This window comes from Peromyscus leucopus, chromosome 8a (genome assembly GCF_004664715.2).
Source record: "Peromyscus leucopus breed LL Stock chromosome 8a, UCI_PerLeu_2.1, whole genome shotgun sequence".
In the NCBI taxonomy this organism is placed as follows: domain Eukaryota; kingdom Metazoa; phylum Chordata; class Mammalia; order Rodentia; family Cricetidae; genus Peromyscus; species Peromyscus leucopus.
The window spans coordinates 32,074,548-32,096,028 of record NC_051085.1 but is presented as its reverse complement, the minus strand read 5'-3'; the positions used below and the strand labels follow the sequence as shown (position 1 = coordinate 32,096,028).

Genomic DNA, 21,481 nt, shown 5'->3' with positions numbered 1-21,481 from the left:
AATGTACCAATAAGGGGGCTTTGTTTAGGTTTTATTAGTTTTATTTTTATACAAGTCTTTACTGTGTAATCCAGAGTTGTGAGATTATGGGCTTAATGCTTCCACGCCCTACTCAAGATAAAGAATTTTCTTTCATTGTGTGTTTTATTCTGCTAAATATTTTATGAGCCTCTTGGATCTGTGATTTAGTGTCTTAGATTAATTAGGGGAAATTCTCTGATTTTGCTTCAAACATTCTGTTTTTCTTTTTAGTATTAGTATTCCATTTACACAAAGGTTTTATTTTGTAAGTACCCCCACAGTGTTGATATTTTGTCTGTGACTTTTGGTTTTGCTTTTTTGGGGGTGGGGCAGGGATTTATGTTTGCTTGTTTTTCTTTTTGTCTCTTTGCTTTACAATCTTAGAAGGTTTGTGTGATGCCACTTATATTCAGGGTTCGTTTCCTTACTGGTATCTGGTCCACCGCTAAGATCGTGTGACATTTCTGTCATTGTATTTTGCTCACTCTTTTTTCCAGATGACCTTTATGTTCTTTTCTCTCTTACTTAACCATTACACTTCTTTACTCTTTCTTGAGTTTGCAATATAAGTTCATATAGCTCAGGGCCATTTTTGATTCTGTCATAGGACTTCTGTCCTCTGGCCTTGAACACAGCTTTTATACATTATTTCCCTCTCACTTTGGTTATGGTTATCTTAAATGGCTGGTTTAATCCGGATTCCCCTCATGGTTCTGAGTTTTCTTGCTTGCTTTGTCTCTTTGAGACTGATTTTTACCTTTCAGAATATGTTATGATTATTTTTCTTGTTATCTGGACGTGATACACCGAGTAAAGAGACTTTCTGTGAAGGCATCTTATTAACGGGATGGTCCAGGTGTCGGGAAAGGGAGATGTCTGCCGTTCTTTGGTTAAGTCTTTGTTTTTCAGTGAGCCTGTGCTCCTGGTGTCTCTGCTCTTCCCTTCCTCACCAGCCCCATGGGTGAGGGCTTGAGTATGCTGCGGCTGACTGTTTCCCTCCTTTGCTTGCAAGGCTTCAGCCCACTGAGTTGGTATTTTCCCTCTTGCGTGTTTGCTGACTCAGGTAGAGCCTCACCATGTTAGGCTCCTGCAGAACTCTTCCTTTGAAAGGCAGTTCGGGAACTGCCTGCTCTGGCATATTGAGAATGGTTTCGCTGCCTCCTCTGTGTGTGGAGAGCAGAAGAGGATTTTTCCTTGCCATAGATACTGGGATGACTTCTTCAGCTTTGACTGTAAAATTCATGGAAGTGTGGTGGCCCTCTCCTCTCCTCTCCTCCGTGACTGGTTTTGACACGTGACACATCCATGACAGTGCCCATTTCTTCACTCCATGGCTTCCCAGCAACCAGATTCTCTCTAGTCACCTGTCTGTCCAAGTTGGTACAGTACTTCACATTGTAAACTCACTTTTCTAACAGACCTAAGAATTGTTTGTTGTCCAGTTTTTTTTTCAGCTTTTTGCTCCCAAAGATTGGTATATACCAGATCAGAAAGGGTGATTTTTATATTAATGTTTAATAGGTGGGAGAAAAAAAGTAACCTTCAAAAAGAGGTCTTAAAACTGGTGTTTCCTAAGTAAGTGAAACTATAGAATATAATTTAAAACTATGATAGTTGTTCCTTGATAGCGACGTCATTTGATAAAGACTCCGTCCACCATTGTTTGGAGCATAGTTCTGTTAGGCAATTAGAAGAGTCACATAGAAGTAGGAAATTACTAAATAGTTTGAAATAACTATGAAGAGGTATTTTAGGGAGTTCATGATGGTTGGAAGGTGCTATTTAGAAGTTGATATGTCTCATAGTTGTATAAATCATTTAAGGACAGTGTTATACATTATAATCATTTACAAACAGAAAACAACACCAGGTCCAAGCACATGCTTGCCTGCTTCCCTTGAGATTCTGATTCCCTGAGTCTGGCATGACGTGACATCTGCGGGGTTGGTTGTTTTTTTTTTTTGTTTTGTTTTTTTAATCTCCATGGCTGCTGTGATTCCAAACCAGAATTGAGAAATACTGGATTAAATGTTTGGCCATATGGACAGCAGTACTCTTAGTGAGGCAGATGGTAGTTAAGAGCCATATTCATTACTGTCTGCTTAGAGAGGGAGGGCGTCATCCTGAAGTACTCAAGCCCGTGTGAGTGAAGCGACAGGCTGCCATGGAGCCGCTTTCTGCAGAGCAAGCTGTACGGGGGAGCAACTGGCCTTCCGGGTCTGACCTGTGCTCTTTCCTCCTCCTCCTCCTCCTCGTGGTTTCCCTGTGGACATGAAGCCAGCAGTAGAAAAGGCTCTACAGCCTGAGTGATGAGGTTGAAAGAGCATAGCCCTTAAATGTGCAGGTGATCACGGTCATCCGGACGCCAGTGTCGTTCCCCAAACGGCAGGACTCTCGCGCAGATGGGCCGTTGTCATTGCAGAGAGTCTGTCTCCGTGCCCATCTGTGTTGTCACGTGTCCTGCCTCCCGCTACCCCTCACCCCTCATCCCCGCGTCTCCCATACCCCGCAACCTGCTACTTGTAGAAATGTCAGTGTTGCTATTTAAAGTGGTTTTGTCATTTACTTATTTGTTCGTTCGTTCGTTTGTTTGTGTATTTGTTTGTTCAGGGTCTTACTGTGTAGCTCTTGCTGGCCCGGTCACTGTATAGACCAGGCAGGTCTCACACGGAGAAGAGTTGTCCTGGCTCAGCCTAATGATGCTGGTACTACAGACATTCTTCACCACAGCTGCCTTGAAACGTCACATTTTGAACAGATTTTATTTTCCTTAGTAAACTAAATGTGTGATGTAGTGTCTCTTTTTACCTGTTAGTTTTCATTTATCTTTCATAGCACTATGCGATTGCAGTTAAAAAAAAAAAAAAAAAAAAAAAACAGCAACAACAAAGCTCAGATGAATTCTCTATGTTCACACAAAATAAAATACTGAACCTTCTCTAAAGTTCATCCTCTTCCTAGAGACTTTAGTCAGTATTCTGGGACCACATTGCAGTGTTTTTTTTTTTAACTTAGTTAGTGGAAAAGTAGTCACATGTTAAATCTATAAGACTTCTGCCATCGAAACTAGCTCTCGCTGGTGTTTATTGGCACAGTCCTACAGACTGTAGAGCAGCAGCCTCAGAAAAGCTCCAGAATGTGGAGTTGGCACACTAACGGTGCAGCCGGTATGTGAAGGCACCGAAGTTGAGGGAACACAGCCACCAGCACAGTCACAGCTGTGCTCACTGGGAGTTTTCTAAGACAGGGTTAACTGGCCCTGAACTTCTGTGGAGCTAGACTCACCCTGAACTCCTGATTCTCCTGCCTCAGCCTCCCAAGTGCCTGGATTCCAGGCATGAGCCACCATACCAGGATGTGTGCAATGTTTCTTACAAATAAAAACCGTGTGATGATATTGCCCTGTACTACAGTAGCAGGAGGAAGCGGGTTGCCATGAAAATCCCTCCTTGTTTTGGAAACTGAATATATGCTCAAAAAATAACTTTGAGGGACTATTATGTGACTAATTATATAATGCTGCAGGAAATTTTGTTGGATAAATAAGAACTCGGGGAAAATAAAATCATTATCATATTCATTTTCAAACTTGGCTGTTGAGATTTGTATTTTCAGAGATTCCAGAGTCTCAGAACCATGTAGATTTTGCTTTTTCATGGGCACTCTGACCTTTTGGTCTCCTGTCAGCGTTGGTGTTCACTGCCGTAGAGCTCGGGCTAATGCCGTTTCCCTTGCCTCTTTCTTAATTGCTAGTAATTGATGAACAAGTGCTCAGTGAAGTTATAATCCTTAAATCATTAATAATTCACTACCTGCATACCAGTCTTGTTCTGAAAACATTCTGCCTGAAATGGTGGTTACCGGTCACACATGTCAGGCATCTTCCTAAAAACAGGAAGACTGTCAAGGTGAAAACTTGCCCAAGAGCTGTGTGCACCCTGACTGCTCTTCACTACTTTTTCACTCCAGCTTGCTGACAGTACAATCTAAATCCCAGAAACTATAATAAGCAAAAGTAGCCTAACAACTGATTGGAAGCTGTGATAATTAGTTTTAGTTAGCAGCTTAACACAATATAAAATGATCTGGAAAGGGAGTCAATGAGGGCTTGTGTAGGTTGGCCTGTGGGGAATATCTTGATTATGTTGATGGAGACCTGCCTCCTGTTGGTGGCATCATTCCCTAGGCAGGGCATCCTGGATTGCCTGAGAGTGGGGAAAGCAGCCTGGGTGTGTGTGTGTACGCTCATTCATTGCGCTGCTCTTAACTGCAGATATAATGTGACCAGCTGCTTCAAGTTCTGGCACCTGGACTCGGCTGTAGCCATAGACTAGCACTTGGAAATGTGAGCCACATCCTTCCTCCCTTAAATTCTCAGGTTATTTTATCACAGGAACAGGAAAGGAAACTAAGACAGAGGGTAAAGTGAATGGAAATGTTGATTCATGAAAATTTAATAGCTGTGTTGTATCCTAGCCCAGTCTAATCATAAATATAAGAGTAGAATATCTTTATACCACTCTATATTTTTTGTTCATCCAAGAAGTGAGCTAATATTGACCAAAAAAGGTAGGCCTGCGTGTAAACATGCTCTTGTTTTGAAAAGCTCATTTGGTCATAAATATTTATCGAGTATCTACTGTGTGCATATTCTTTTTTCAGCTCTGGGAGTAAAGAGAAGAGCTTGTCATCTCCCTGTTACCAGAGACCGGCCTAGTGATTCCCTAGCCCACAGGCCGGAAGAGTTGCGAACAGAAGTTGCAGATAGTTCCTGTGCTGCACAGAGTTCTGTCAGCTTGACACAGCTGAAGTCATCCGAGAGAGGGAGCCTCAGTGAAAACACCTCCATAAGATCGGGCTGTAGGCAACCATGTAGGGCATTTTCTTAATTAGTGATTGGTGGGGAGCACTCAGTGTATGGTGGGTGGGTGGGGCCATCCCTGGCCTGGTGGTCCTGGAGTCTCTAAGAAAGCAGATTGAGCAAGCCATGGGGAGCAAGCCTGCCATGGCCTTTGCATCAGCTCCCGCCTCCAGGTTCCTGCCCCGTGTGTGTTCCTGTCCTGACTTCCTTCAATGATGAACAGTGATGTGGAAATATAAGCCAAAGCCTTTCCTCCCCAACTGGCTTTTTGGTCATAGTGTTTCATCAAAGGAAGAGAGATCCTAACTAAGACAATTACAAAAGACGGAAATCAGGTAGTAGCTACAGAATCCAGTGTCGCTGTAGAATCAGTAAGGGGAACCAGAAAAACAAGTGTGGGCACACTTACAGTTCAAGACTCTGCAGTCTTGGATGCGCTGGGATTTGTACAAATGATAATGTTTTGTTCTTTCCAAGCAGTATCATCCACTTCACTCTTTCTCTTTTACAGCGTCTGTGGACATAATTGCTGTATTAATTTTATATTTCTATTGCTGGACCTCTGAGGATGAGGACTATAATTAAAGTTCTCAAGTAAGAAAAAATAAGTGAGTGGATTATGGGGTATCCTTCTGTGCTTTGCCACATGTTTACTCTCTGTGAGCTGCAATATGGGAAAACACAGAGATATATGTATCTTCTTCAGTACTGTTAACTCTTCATTAATTTAATTGGCCCATAATCTCACAGTTGTAAATAGTGGAGGAAGGAAGCTAGAACTGGAAAGACACGGTGGTTCTGGACAAGGAAGAGAGACTGGATGAGGCGTTCATTGTTCATTGATGTGAGGCAGCATGCATGTGTGTGAAAGGCTGTCCTGTGGTGAGGACCCAGGGAAAGACTCTCGATTCCCTCTTGCTGCTAATAGGGCAACTCAGTCGTCTGCAGCAGCCTAATCAGGAGAAACCAGAATGCTACTTCTGCTTCTGTCCTGCGACTCTTCTGCACTTTGAGAACAGGCTCAAAAGACACTACGTCAGTAGATGCATTCATGTGTAAAGATGTTAAGTAGTGTGGGTGGGCTCTGATAGAAAGTGTACACATGGCCATGCCCTGGGCTTCTCAGAGGAAGCCATGTAAGTTCTTCTGGTCATGTTGCTGTCTTCACTAGCTAGCTCTCCACCCTCCCTGGATTCTCAACTCCTGGGAGGAACTGCACATGGCCTGCCTTGCTGAAGTCTTTGCTGCTCCTCTCTTTCTTCTCTCAGGCATCCATTGTTCTTAGTTTCTGCTGGGTATCTTTGTGAATGTCAACAGTTATGGCACAGCTAATTCTGTATTTCTTGCTCTCCCAAGCATGTATCGCTTCCTTGTGTGTGGATCCCTGCATTTTCAAACAAGAGCACTTACTCACCACTCTTCCTGTGGTGACTTCCTGTTCCTTGTTTTCAACTCCAGTTCTGCATATGTACTTATTGTAGACTTCCTGTTTATAAAAGTTGAGAATGAGCAAACTGTGTGTATTGTGACTTGTTTTCCTATTATGCATGTCTTAGGGGACAGGTTTTTGTGAACATACTTAATTCTGTTGAGCCAGACATCCTTAAAATTAGAAACTCTAAATTCAAAATTTTCTTCAGATCTCTTCAAAATTGAATTCTGTCATAATTAAAAATAATTTTTAAGATTTCTTTTTGAGTGTGTGTGCGGGGGAGGGTGGTGGACACAAAGTCCAGGAAAGGGCATTGGATCCTTGTGCTGGGAAGTGAACTTGGGTCCTCTTCTAGAGCAGCTATTGCTTTTAACCACTGAGCCATATCTCCAGTCCTGGTGATAAGTGTGTTTTTTGTTGCTGCTGTTGTTGTTTGTTTTGCTTTAACTTATAATTTAATTACACATTTTTTTCCTTCCCTTCCCTCCCTCCAAACCCTCCCATGTACTCCTCCCTGCTCTTCTTGAAACTCATGGGCCATTTTTCCATTAATCATTGCACACATGTATGTATATGTATACATGTATTCCTGAAAAGAGCCTGTCCAGTCTGTATAATCTTAGTCGTACGTGTGTTGTCAGGGCTGAACATGTGGCACTGGACGATTACTGTTGTGCTTTCTCCCTGAGGAAGGCCACTCCTCCCAGCCTCAGCTTCCTGTGTTGCCTATAGTTCTTTGGGTACGGTTGAAGTCTCGTGGGCTTTTCTCCATCCAGTTTGGTGTCATCAAACTGTTGACAGTTCTGCTAATGTGATGCACCTCCAATCCCTGGATTTATTTTAACTTTACTCTCAGATTGCATTGTTCGTTGCCAGTGTCAAGAATGATAATTGATTATATATATGTATATATATGTATTATGTATGTATATATGTATGTATTATGTATTATATGTATAAATGGTTGTATTTGTGTAACAACACAATCCTACTATACTTGTTTATTTGTTCTAGGATGGGTTTTTTTTTTTTGGTGAATGGTTAAGAATTTTTAACATGTTTAGGATTGCATCATCCTTGAATAGAGATAATTTTCTTGTTCCCTTCCTATTTAGATTATTTTACATTATTGTTATTATTATTATTAATAGTATTACCCCTTTTCCCCTGGGTAGAACATTCTAGACCATGCTGGAGGCATCAGTCCTTCACCGTTACCTATGCTTCTCGCCGTGAGATTTTCCTAGATGCCCTTTGTCATAATGCAGTTCCTCTCTTCTGCCAGTGTTGAGTGCTTCGTTGTGAAAGCACTCTGGACGCTTTCGCCCACCCTATGCCCGTTGAACCAATCATGTGCTTTCATTCCTTTAATCTGCCCACGCAGTTAACTTTGTAATCCAGTCTTTTGAAGATAGAGTGTCATTTTTCCCTCTTGCCCTGTGCTGAAGGTTGGACCCAGAACTTCCGGCATCCTGTACTCAAATGCACACTTTGTGTACAGTAGTACTGCTCTGCAGTGCCAGACTCCAGTCATTCCTATTTAACTTTGCCAGTCCTGCTTTTTCACACAGTTCTAGAAAAAAAGTGTTTGCTTGTTATTTTAGATGTCTGTCAGGAATTTGTCTCAAAATTATAAGTAGGATTAGGATATAGAATTCCAAGTTTCTGTCTAAGTTGCTGTTCCACGTTGCTTCTTCTTTTTTTTTTTGTTTTTTTGTTTTTTTGTTTTTTTGAGACAGGGTTTCTCTGTGTAGCTTTGCGCCTTTCCTGGAACAACTCACTTGCTAGCCCAGGCTGGCCTCGAACTCACAGAGATCCGCCTGGCTCTGCCTCCTGAGTGCTGGGATTAAAGGCGTGCGCCACCACCGCCCCGCTCCACGTTGCTTCTTTAGTGAACTAATATTTAATGTAACCCCATGAGGTAACATAAAAACGAACCTAAGATTCCATCCTTTTGATTGGCATGTTGTTTTCTATCGGTGTTTATCTGCTCTATATTAATGACAATGATGACATAATTACTTAGAAAAGGTCTTTTTAGTTCACAGTTTCTAGTTGAAGATCAGTTGGCCTCCTTTCTGGGGCTTCTGTGAGGACACTGGTTGCAGTGGCAGGGAGTGGGGACTAAGCCACATTGTGACCTGGTGAGCCAGGAAGAAGGGGACTAAGAGATTAGGGTCCCCCAGTTTCTTTCCAGACCTCTACCGGTAGCCTGAGAACTTAGCCCTCAGCTCCGCCACTCAGCATCTTCACATTGCTGAATAGCACTTTAACACAGGGTTTGGGAAGATATTCACTGTCCAAGCTTTAGGACTGTCTAATTGATCTATCGTATTTATTTGTTCCTGAAAGTTACATGACCCAGCTTTGATTGTATTAGACCACTCTGACATGAAATATTTAGAGATGGAATGCCAACTATATTCTTCTGTATTCATTCTTCAGTTTTAAGATGACTTACAGTAAGGTAGGAATTGACATTTACGAATGCAAATTGCCCTTAATATACTTCTCTGTGTAATAATGCTTGATGACTTACACTGTCAGTTCTAAGATTAAATGTCTTGGATCACGTCTCTGCTTCTCTGCCCGCTTGCTGTGTTCTCTGGGAAAGCCACTTAAACTTGTACTTGAATTTTCTTAATTTGTAAAAATAGTTGCTTTCAGGTGTTATTGTGAGGTGATCATGCACAATGCTTTTCATGTAGTAAATGTTCCACATAGCTCAGTTGGGTCGATAATGAACTTAATTGTCTCTAAATTCCCCTTTTGTCCCTCCCTAACCACCCACCCAGTCATAGCAACAATGAAGTCATTTAGGCAGTGAACTCCAGCCTTAATTTGAAATGGATATCTAGTACAAGAAGTAAAATACTTTGCTAGCTATGATTTTTGTGGTTGGTGCTCATGCATGCGTGTGTGTGTGTGTGTGTGTGTGTGTGTGTGTGTGTGTGCATGTGTGTGTGTATTTTGGTCTAATACTGAGTGTGTACCATTAGACACTTAATGTTGGCTGTCTTCCCCCATCACTCTCCACTTTACTTATTAAGGTAAGGCCTTTCAAAGAACCCAGAGCTCCCTGATTGACTTTGTCTAGTTAGCCACCTTGCCCCAGGGACCCTGTCTCTGCATTCTGAGTGCCAGAATTATAGACAGCCACCCACCGCATGTCTCCAGCCTCTGCATGGGTTGGGAGAGCCAATCTCTGGTCCTCACACTTATCCTACAGTGTTTTATCCTGGACCCATCTCTCCAGCCCTCCTGATCTTTTATTCCATTCATGAATCCTCCTGGGCTGTGGATGTAGATCAGCAGTAGACAGAGTGATCTTTATAGCATGTATTCAAGACCTTACATTCCATACTCAGCAATACCAAAAAGTTAAGATTTTATTAGCTCTCGTTTTTTCTTTCTGTTTATCCATTTTATATACTACTCCCTTATTATTCCTCATTCATTTCTACTTTCATTATATTTGTGGAATTCTTCGCTTTTTATCCTGCTGCATACGCAGGGCATCTTTGAGAGAATCTTGCATATTTCAGCTTTGCTTTCTGCAACTCTCTTTTGGATGAGGAAAGCTGGACAAACTTTACAGGAAGTGTCAGGCAGGTACTGGTCCTCAAGTAAAGCAATTGATTTGCTTCAGAAGCCAAGGGGAATAGTTAGGTAGGCATCCTAGTTATTGATAGGCAAACAGCAGAAAAGCTGAATGCGGAAGGGTGTCCGAGTTAGGAAATCTGTATCCTTTTTAACAGAGCGCACTGGAATTCAGAATGACAAGGTAGAGTAACAATAATGAAAACATTTAGCATTAGTCAGCTTTGTTCCATAAAAAATATATCAGAGTACATGATAATAAATGAACATTTCTCCATTTAACATATATATTAACAAAATCATTCAGTGTACAATCCTTTTGGTTTTAATTTGAATTTCAGATATTTTATGCCCTGTCTAGTTGTGAATGTACCCATGAGAGATGGCAATGTTTTTATCAAGTAGATGATAGTTAGAAAGTTGGATTATTTTGTAGTAAGAATGTTCTTTCAAAAACGTCAGCATTAAGGAGCATGCATGCACAGTCACTGGTATGAAAAGATATGGGTATTTGGTGTGATTCTTTTTGTCCTTTAAAGTAACAGTCTTAGCTGGTGTAACAAATTCATTGAGGTAAGCAGCATAAAGGGTATTATTTGATGAGTCCATGTGTGTTTTAGTCCTCACTGCATTTCTGCACTCTAGACTGCATAGGTCTTATGTGCATTTGTGGATTAGGAAGTAGAGAAATAGAATGAATAATTATTTGAAAGTCATAGTCAACATGATAGAGCTGGCATATGAGCTGACTTGGAAGCAGAAATCTGAATTCTCTTTGTACCTTAGATGTTCCTGTGGCACCGAAAGTAAACGAGCTAGCTAACCACTCTACCCACCCACACATTTCCTCCGGCAGACTGGGCTTACTATATTTGCAGTAGGGCAGAAACTCCTACATACTACCAGGGTCAGAACTGCTTGATGTGAATTGTATGCTTTTCCCATGCTGTATTTCATGATCACACACACACACACACACACACACACACACACACACACACACACACACACCATATCCATTCTTTAAAGTTTATTTAAGCTTTCTGTTAAAACGCAGTCATGACTTACTGTGATACCTCCCTACCCATCCTCTGTCCACAGGGCCATGCTGGTAGGACCCTTTGAGGCTGGCTACGTCTGCATCAGTACTAGCCAAAGGGAGAGGAATGAAATCAGGAACTCTGGGCAGGATGGCTTCTTAGACCAAGTACACAGATGTGCTAAGGCATAGTGCTTACTTTTGATAGATGGTGAGAGTTGTTCTGTCATGTCGGGATGTTGTGTTTATGACCCGTAGGTGACTGTATTGGGTGGTACAGGACAGTTTTGTATAGCACTGTCTGCAGCACAAGAACAGAAGCTTTCTTGATTTTGATGCCGTTGACTTCTGGACTTCAAGGTGTTTTCTGTGATAAACTACTGATTGACACTCAAAGTAAAGAGGATTTTTCAAGGCCAGGAGACTGCCTCTTTAAGCCTGCCCCAGTGAGGAGAGCTGCTTTTATATTCTTTGCTTTTAGTAGTCAGTTTTGTTTATTGTTAAATCTTTTGTCTATTAAATTTTATACTCTTATAAAGCAGTTCTCCATACTATTATATATCTTGTTAAAATCTGAATTGCAGAACAGATCTGTTTAAAAATAAAAATAAAAAATGTCTACTTTAAGAGGATTTCACAAAACTAGTCTTTACAATTGCCCCTCTTGTCCATTGTGGTTAACATAACTGTGGGTGATTAAAAAACAATAATAAGAATCTTTGGTGTATATGTTGTTGGAGATTGAAGCCCAGAGTATTATACAAACTAGGCAAGCTTGTAACACGAGCTATATCCTTAGCCTTTGGTTTTTGAAAATCAAATCTCCAGTTGACCTCCACTGTGGAATCTTCCTGCCTCTGCCTTCTAAGTGCTGGAATGGCAGGCAGGCACCACCACACTCAGCTAGTAAGATCCTCAGTGCTACATTCGTGTCTCATTGCTAGGCTCTTTTCAAGTTCTGCAGGGACAAGGCTGATCTCACATCTTATAGTTGGATAGTTACAGCTGTGTTTTACTCCTGAAACACAACTCTGAGCTCCAGACAGCAGACCTCAGCTCAAAGAACATGTCTTTGATTAATATTGAAAGAGCAGTGGGTGGAGGGATTTATAGCTCAGTGGTAGAACATTTGCTTTTCATGAATGAGGCCCTGAGGTTGATGCATAGCAAGAAAGGAAAAGTCTACAAAATAGAATTTAACTTATGGTGCATTTGCTTTTGCATTAAGCAGAACTTGGGCTGGAGTTTATTAAAGTCACCAAGTGTTTTAAACCTGTCTTTTTACTTTGTATTATTTATTAGCTACCAAAAATAGGGTGGCAGTGTGTTAAAACGATTGCATTCTCATTTCAGGTTAATGAAAGTATAATGCACACAGCAGTGCCTCACAGAAAATTCTGCAAATGTATGTTTTTTGTTAGGTTTCGATCTTTATTCGGTGTATCTAAGAAAATAGGACGAGGGATGTAACCTAGTAGAACATGTACTTAACACGTACAAAAGCCAGGTTCATCCCAAGCACTGGGAAAAAGGAAAGGAGGAAGTGAGGAGGAGACAAGTGGAGACCATGGAGCCATGAAGGATATTTGGGTTGTATTCTGCTAGTTTCTGGTATACACAGATCTCATGTTAATTACCTTCTGTGCCTCACTTTCCTTGTCTGTTTAGTTTAAATGAGGAATAATAATATGTTCTTCCTGGATTATGACAGCTAAATGAATTAGTTTATATAACATTTACAATAATACCCAGTACAGAGAGAATATTAGTTAAAATGTGCTTTTACATGTGCAATGTCTCCCATCCATCCTAACTGAAAAGCATTAGAACATTGATTGTTTTTCTCATGCTGCATCGAGCAGTGTGGTTATATAGTTAGTTCTTGGTTATATTTTTAGTTTTAAAATGCCACTGTTGGATTGAAAAATGATAGTAAAAAGGATATTTTTAAGTGATATTTGCCTGCTAAGGGAAAAATCAGCACTCTGAAGATCAACTACCATTTTTCTCTTGTTACTTTAAGAGGAATGAAAGAGTTTGGGTCAAAGTATACTAATAAACCTTATTATCTTGTTTTGTTTATTACTGATTTTTAATGCTTTTTTTCTAAAAGGAACGGTTTTCCTATTTATTTTAAAACTATAATCTATAAGATTTGTGGTTATAAGAAAAAAGAAAACTAAAGCCCTAATTACCTCAGCCTCATTAAGTGGTGTGGATTGAATATCAGGTCATCAGAATATTTATTATTTAGATAAAAGTTTCTTTTACAAGTACATCTGCTAAAACTCCTTAATGGGACCGATGGCAGCTTTGGTCGTCCAGGAGTGGAGTGCTATTGCCAACATGACAGCGGAGCGGCGGTAATTCAACTCCAGTTCCTGATTAATGAGGTTAGTGACTTGTGTTTATTCCTCCTACTTAGAGCCGAAATTAGAGCACATCTAGTTTTTCTGATTGCTCGCATATACTTATATTTAAATATCTGAACCTAAATGTAATTTCTTGTGAGTCAGAGGCAGTCATAATTCATTTTAAGGTGCTACCACAGATAGTCACCCAGTATGTTTTCTTGGAATAATGTTGCAAGTACAATAATGTGGGTAGATATTTTTGATACCTGATGGTATATTTTAGCTATTATTTCAAGGATTTTTGAAAGTTACATAACATCAGAAAGTCGTCTATATTGAGATGGTGTTAAATACAGAGCTCATTATAGGTAAGAGAATGTATTTTAATAGAGTGCTTCAGAATATGTGCAGGGAAAAGCTTCCATTCGAGAGCGTATTGTATTGCTTATTGGCTTTGTTTCTGAGAAGGAAGTATGAAGGGAACTAGAGAAGATGCCATTTTACAACATAGGAAACTGCTCTCAGAGGGACTGCTGAGAAAGACTTACTTCCTTTAAAGCTGAGGATAGTCTGTAGACATTCTTTTTGCCCCAGATACTTAGGGTCTATGGAATAAGTCACAAAATGTGCATGACAGATGGGCCGGTGGGATGGCTCACTGGGCAAAGGCATCTTAGTAAGTTTAGACATGTCACTAAATCGACCCCTTAGTCTACAGATTGTTCATCCTTTTTACAGATCACTCTCTCTCTCTGAGCTTTTCATGGAAATGGACTTGCAGAGGTTCTTGCTCTGAAAATTCTGACTTGTTGGACTTTGGCAAGACTGAGTCAGTCACCTGTATGGCTCTAGGGCCACTCACTTTCTTACCTATGAGTGATTGTATAAACTAACAGGATGTTTTAATGTAACCAATTAGTCAGAGTTTTCAATTGTTCAGAGTATCATTATTCTATTATTATAATCTGAATAAAGGACTCCCATTAGTGCTTGTTGTTATTTTATAATTTGTTTTTATTAAAAAAGTATCTATAATAATGACCAAATGATTTAGAGTCTGAGGCCTAATAATTTTGGAGATTTTTGCCCTCCCATCAGATCCTAGTATACTTTTGGATTATAAGGTGCTAAATTACTGAAGAAGTTAAAACATTAATTTATATATATAAATTTATATTTATATTATATATATATATCATACTCTTCTACATCTGCTGTTGAGAATTTGAGTGAGGCAAATATTCTTTAAAACTCTAATCTATTGGCTAAATGTTTTCAAATTGAAGCTGTTTTGGCACCTCTTTGGAAACACTATTGTAAAATTGTTACATATAAAATACATTGTTGCATAAAAGATACACTTTATTTTCAAGGGAGCCCTTGTGAGTGCCTTGGCTGATGACACCTTACACTTGTGGAATTTACGTCAGAAAAGGCCTGCCATACTACATTCACTTAAATTTTGCAGAGAAAGGTAAGGATTCTCTTTTTTCATACAAATAGAACATTTGCTATTCCGTTGTGATGTACTTTTCTGGGCTATATTCTTTTGGGGTTGTGTGTGGTGCACTTACTGTAGACTATAAGAAGTAATTTCAATGTCACAGGATACACAATGACAGCAGAGCTCTTCCTTTCCAAAGAGAATTGTATAAATTATCTTTTTTTATAGAAATAACTACAATATAGTCATAAAGGTGAAAACAATCCCCTTGTAGCTCCTGTTTTCTTTACAATGAAGAAAGGACGCTGTATACAGTCTTCTGTAACCTGTTTCCTTTAACTGCATACCTAATAGTTATCTTACATCGGCACCTTCACATCTCTCCTGGTCATTTTCACTCTCATAGTGTATGAGAGGGTCCTAATGTGTTCAGTGATCTTCATCGTCTCCATATGGCATTCTCAGTGTTTGTAGCATTTTCAGACTATTGTTCCTGTTGCTTCTTTGTGTTGTGCTGTTAGAAAAATACATATAGATATACATATGTAAATATATCTAAAAGATAAATTTCTAGACATAGAATAGTTGGTCTAAAAAATCTGTCATAAGATTTGTGAACTTTAAAAAAAAAGATTTGTGAACTTTAGGCATTGACTGAAGATGTCTTCATCCCAATTTTATTAAACACTGTCCTCCAAATATTTTTATATAACTATTAAGTTTTCATTATTATGCCTCATCTTTGATTCATATGGAACTTACTTTTGGCATGAAATGTGAGTTAGTATATAATCACAGTTTATGAGACTGTTTCTAGGTATGTGTGTGTGTGTGTGTGTTTGTGTGTGTGTGGTAGTAATAGTAATAGAAGTAGTTGGCATTAAAGATAAAATCACTTCTTTTCTCCAAGGATTAGCCTATGTTACTGTTTTGATGAGGGTTGTATTTACCTGATATATATATATGACATATATAATCTGTATATACAGATCAGTCTTTGACTGTGGGCTTCTGCCCCCAATAGCCTTCCATACTAGGGCAAGGCAAGTCAAAATGGCCTCTGAAAATACAGTATGTCATAGTGCCACCAATCTGAGGGCATAACTGCATTGAATGTGAGTGGGTGGGAAGACAGAGCAAACCTATCCAGAGGTCAGGAACTATTTGTTGTTGTTTACATCCTGATTGGGAAGCTAAAACACATAACTTATGTCAGTTCAGCCATGCTTGCTTCTGGAAGGGCAGAAGTAAACGAGAAGTTAGTAGCAAAGTCCTCGGAGAAAGCAAAGAAGCAAAAAGTCAAGATTAGGCTGTTTTCTGTCTCTTAGGAATCAGTCTGACCTCTTGACGTCTGCACAGTTCTTTCATGTGTTTGCCAATGGGATCTCAGGGGCAGCTCTGTCCGTCTCAGTGTCATGGCATGGATGTCGAATGACATGTGGTCCTCGTACCTCCACTCCCATCAGCGTGGTGCTGCGGTGGAGCTGGAGATGTAGCAGGATGGCTGCCACACTCAGAATTTTGCCCCCAAGAGGGTATTTGGCAATGTCGAGAGACAACTTTCAATGTCCAGGGAGGAGGAGGAGTCCTGCTGGCTTCTAGTGGGTAAATGCCAGGGATTCTACTCTCCCTGCTACAGTGCATAGATGATACCCACAACAGAGAACTGTGTGGTCCAAAATAGGAGAAGCATCAAAATTAAGAAACCCCGAATTGTAGCAAGTCAAAATGACAGCATTTGGTCAGTGTAGTGATGTAGAAGTTCTTGTAAACTACTATTTGTGGTATTGTGTTCCCCCAAATATTGTGCATGCTAATAAACTTATCTAGGGTCAGAGACAGAACAGCCACGATATTAAACACAGAGGATAGGCAGTGGTAGCACACGCCTTTAATCCTAGCATTCCAGAGGCAGAAATCCATGTGTTCAAGGATATAGACAGGCTTGGTGACTCACGCCTTTAATCCCAGAAAGTGAGCCTTTAATCCCAGGGAGTGGTGGTAGAAAGCAGAAAGGTATATAAGGCATGAGGACCAGAAACTAGAAGCATTTGGCTGGTTAAGCATTTGGCTGGTTAAGCATTTGGCTGGTTAAGCATTTGGCTGGTTAAGCATTTGGCTGGTTAAGCATTTGGCTGGTTAAGCTTTCAGGCTTCTAGCAGCAGTTCAGCTGAGAGACATTGGGATGAGGACACAGAAGCTTCCAGTCTGAGGAAACAAGACCAGCTGAGAAGTTGGCCAGGGGAGGTTAGCTGTGGCTTGTTCTGGCTCTCTGATCTTCCAGCGTTCACCCCAATAACTGGCCTCAGGTTTGATTTTATGAATAAGAACTTTTAAGATTCCTACTACAACTATTCATTAGAAAGAGCTTTCCAGGAGCAAGAGTTCTAGCAGAAGGATGTGTCTGGTGCCTCAGTTGTCAGTGACGTGCCCATGTTTTCAGCTGGACAGGGGAGTGTGGCAGGACATTGTCCAGGCTCACAAGCATATTCAGGATGGGATACCTGTTAAATACTCTTAATGAAATAACTAAATATCAAGGGATCCAGTGTTAGGAACTGACGATAATCAAATATGGAGGTTGTCTGCATAGCGGTATTTCCAAGGATAGTGTTACAGTTTTGATATGGAGTCCTTGTGGTGCTTGTCCAGTCCAGTCCGAGGACGATGCCCCACAGCTGCAGGCCCGGTTTTCTGATGCTATGGAAATTAGGAGGTAGGACCTAGTGGAAAGAAGTAGGTCACTAGGTGTGGAGTCTTCAATATATTACCCTTCACCCCTTCCTGTTGCTTGCTCTGCGTCCTGTTCCCCACGAAGTGAAGAATTTCCTCTGTCACATGCTCCTCCAGCCATCATGTCTACCCAGGCTACTCTCGTGGGGCCAGTCTACTGTGATCGGAACCTGGGAAACTGGGAGCCCCAGTCAGTCCTCTTTCCTCCCTTAATTTGTTTTAATCAGGTGCTTTGGTCACAGCAATGAAAGTTAATGAATACAGAGCCTCCAAGGAATTGTGGTAGACACTGGTGGGGAAATGGTACGCCAGCCTAAGATGCGTTGGCAGGTAAAGATCCCTTCGTGAGAAATGCACAGCAGTGGCGTTTTCAGTAAATGAAGCCTGGTGTTGGTTGTCTACCCCCTCCCCCACCCTTGATTGGGCACCATTATGTAAGGCGCCAGCTTGGCAGCTTGCACAGTTGTATGCCATGGTTGTAAAATTGGCACATGAAGTGAACTGATGGAATTCCCAATTCTAGACCTGTAAGATGGTTTTGCACATAACTCACAGAGGCTAGTTAAGCCTGTTCAAAGTTCAGATCCCCCGAAGTGTTTATGAGGGCAGCGGTAAACAAGAAATTGAGGCAGGACTGTTTCTTGAATACATCCTTTGGAAGAGATTCCCTGTGATGGCTGTGAACAGTTGGGGTGATAGGACCTAGCTAGCAATGGCCCTCTGTCTTCATGTGGCTGCCAGGTGAGAGGTGCTGGACCAGGTGCCTAGTTTTCCTCAGCATGTGGCTCTTGGCAGGGGGAGGTGGAAGAAGGGTTTGCCTCAGCTGTGGGGCTCCCCAGGGCAACAGTGCCTGTTCCACCTGAAGGCTGTGGATTAAAAAAACTCCATGGTGCTCTGAAGATTTCTATCAAAGGAGCTTCCCCTGGCTGGGGAGAGGGGAAGGGGGCAAATCTGCAATGCTGTGCCCATCCATCCATCTTTGTAGGGATCTGTTCTTTGCTAATTGTAAGTGCTTTATAGTTGGTATTTATGTTCTATATCAAGCAGGGTATGGTCTGCATTATGCTTATTTAGCTACTCTGTACACCATTTTGTGGGCTTCTTGGAAATACTATTCTTTATTGCCCTGTTTACCCCAGAATCTCTGAGGAACAGTCAGTCTTTTAAATATTGTCAGTTCCTGAAGGTAAAGGGAAGAGAACATGCTAAAACCATTGGCCCTTAAGAAAGATCCTACACTGAAGTGATACTCATCTCTTGCACTCTTATTTCAAGAGCCAGAGCATATCATGTGGCTGTCCCTAACTTGAGTGATAGATCCAGCAAAAGAGAAATCAGCAACAGTGGGTGATGATGACCACACTGCAGCAGTGAGCCAGTAGGTGATGGTGACCACACTGCAGCCATGGGTGATGGTGAGCACACTGCAGCAGTGAGTCAGTGGGTGATGGTGACCACACTGCAGCAGTGGGAGGTGGTGAGCACACTGCAGCAGTGGGAGGTGGTGACCACACTGCAGCAGTGGGAGGTGATGAGCACACTGCAGCAGTGGGTGGTGATAAGCACACTGCAGCAGTGGGAGGTGGTGAGCACACTGCAGCAGTGGTAGGTGGGACCACACTGCAGCAGTGGGAGGTGATGAGCACACTGCAGCAGTGGGAGGTGATGACCACACTGCAGCAGTGAGTCAGTGGATGATGGTGACCACACTGCAGCCGTGGGAGGTGATGAGCACACTGCAGCAGTGAGAGGTGGTGACCACACTGCAGCAGTGGGAGGTGATGAGCACACTGCAGCAGTGGGTGGTGATAAGCACACTGCAGCAGTGGGAGGTGGTGAGCACACTGCAGCAGTGGGAGAGCACACTGCAGCAGTGGGTGGTGATGAGCACACTGCAGCAGTGAGAGGTGGTGACCACACTGCAGCAGTGGGAGGTGATGAGCACACTACAGCAGTGGGTGGTGATAAGCACACTGCAGCAGTGGGAGGTGGTGAGCACACTGCAGCAGTGGGAGAGCACACTGCAGCAGTGGGTGGTGATGAGCACACTGTAGCAGTGGGAGGTGGTGAGCACACTGCAGCAGTGGGAGGTGGTGAGCACACTGCAGCAGTGGGAGGTGATGAGCACACTGCAGCAGTGGGAGGTGATGAGCACACTGCAGCAGTGAGAGGTGATGATGAGCACACTGCAGCAGTGGGAGGTGATGAGCACACTGCAGCAGTGGGTGGTGATAAGCACACTGCAGCAGTAGGTGGTGATGAGCACACTGCAGCAGTGGGTGGTGATGAGCACACTGTAGCAGTGGGAGGTGATGAGCACACTGCAGCAGTGGGAGGTGATGAGCACACTGCAGCAGTGAGAGGTGGTAACCACACTGCAGCAGTGGGAGGTGATGAGCACACTGCAGCAGTGGGTGGTGATAAGCACACTGCAGCAGTGGGAGGTGATGAGCACACTGCAGCAGTGGGAGAGCACACTGCAGCAGTGGGTGGTGATGAGCACACTGTAGCAGTGGGAGGTGGTGAGCACACTGCAGCAGTGGGAGGTGGTGAGCACACTGCAGCAGTGGGAGGTGGTGAGCACACTGCAGCAGTGGGAGGTGATGAGCACACTGCAGCAGTGGGAGGTGATGAGCACACTGCAGCAGTGGGAGGTGATGAGCACACTGCAGCAGTGGGAGGTGGTGACCACACTGCAGCAGTGGGAGGTGATGAGCACACTGCAGCAGTGGGAGGTGATGAGCACACTGCAGCAGTGGGAGGTGATGATGAGCACACTGCAGCAGTGGGAGGTGATGAGCACACTGCAGCAGTGGGAGGTGATGAGCACACTGCAGCAGTGGGAGGTGGTGACCACACTGCAGCAGTGGGAGGTGATGAGCACACTGCAGCAGTGGGAGGTGATGAGCACACTGCAGCAGTGGGAGGTGATGAGCACACTGCAGCAGTGGGAGGTGGTGACCACACTGCAGCAGTGGGAGGTGATGAGCACACTGCAGCAGTGGGAGGTGATGAGCACACTGCAGCAGTGGGAGGTGATGATGAGCACACTGCAGCAGTGGGAGGTGATGAGCACACTGCAGCAGTGGGAGGTGATGAGCACACTGCAGCAGTGGGAGGTGATGAGCACACTGCAGCAGTGGGAGGTGATGAGCACACTGCAGCAGTGGGAGGTGATGACCATACTGCTTACTTTTACAGTGGGCATCAAACTTCTGGGGACAGGAGCCTTGTTTGCTCTCTCTAGTTTAAATCTACATTAACTTGGCTGAATTACTGTTTCTCTTTTATGCCATTTGCATTTTTGCTTGTGAAACTAAGAAAGGTAGGAAAACCATGAAAAATGCACTAAATGCTATTTGTAAGATTCGGGAGAATTGTTGCCCTAAGCCTGCAGGTCTTGTGCATTGTTTTGTCTTAAGTAATAGTTAGGTCATATTTTAGTGAAGATTTCTGTACATATAATAGAAATTCTATATAATAATTAAAATTATTTTTCATAATATGCATTTTTAGTTAATTTTTTGAATTGTAGTAAATTATAGTATATAAAATTACCACTTCTTAAGAAATTTAACTTACAGCTAATGTTACGCTTATAGTTTTGTAAAAATCCATAATGTGAATATCTTTTAATAGGTTGAGCTTTGGTGGTGTTTAAGAAAAAATAAAACAGTTGAGTGTCAAGTCTACAAATCTGAGAAAATTACTTTGCAGCTTTGTGTGATGATTTTCTAATTTATGGAAAAATTTTCTCTAAGCCTTGTAGTCCTTACTGTTTTATTTCTCTTAAATGCTGAAGTTTTTTTTTTTTTTCTTCCTAATTCCCCATTTACTCTGAGGATAGTTGTAGAACATCCATCTTAGTCCTGACTGCTGAGCAGATATTTGGCATAATAAACAAGAGTGATGTGGGTCTTACTTTTAGGATATTGGTCAAAGCTAAGAAGACTAAACTTCCCAGATGCCCAATTAAGTGCCGTTTATTCATACTGAA

The 21,481-nt window shown here is 42.1% G+C and overlaps 1 protein-coding gene across 4 annotated transcripts in view; it reads left to right on the top strand.

The window, feature by feature from the left end:
* Stxbp5 (syntaxin binding protein 5) overlaps positions 1–21,481 on the top strand; it is a 136,034-nt gene that overhangs the window by 15,600 nt on the left and 98,953 nt on the right. For all 4 annotated transcript variants that reach the window (XM_028861099.2, XM_028861092.2, XM_028861104.2 and 1 more), the window contains exons 3-4: positions 13,265–13,346; positions 14,681–14,781. In XM_028861099.2, coding sequence (XP_028716932.1) covers positions 13,265–13,346; positions 14,681–14,781 — 183 coding nt within the window. The remainder of the gene's footprint in view (positions 1–13,264; positions 13,347–14,680; positions 14,782–21,481) is intronic.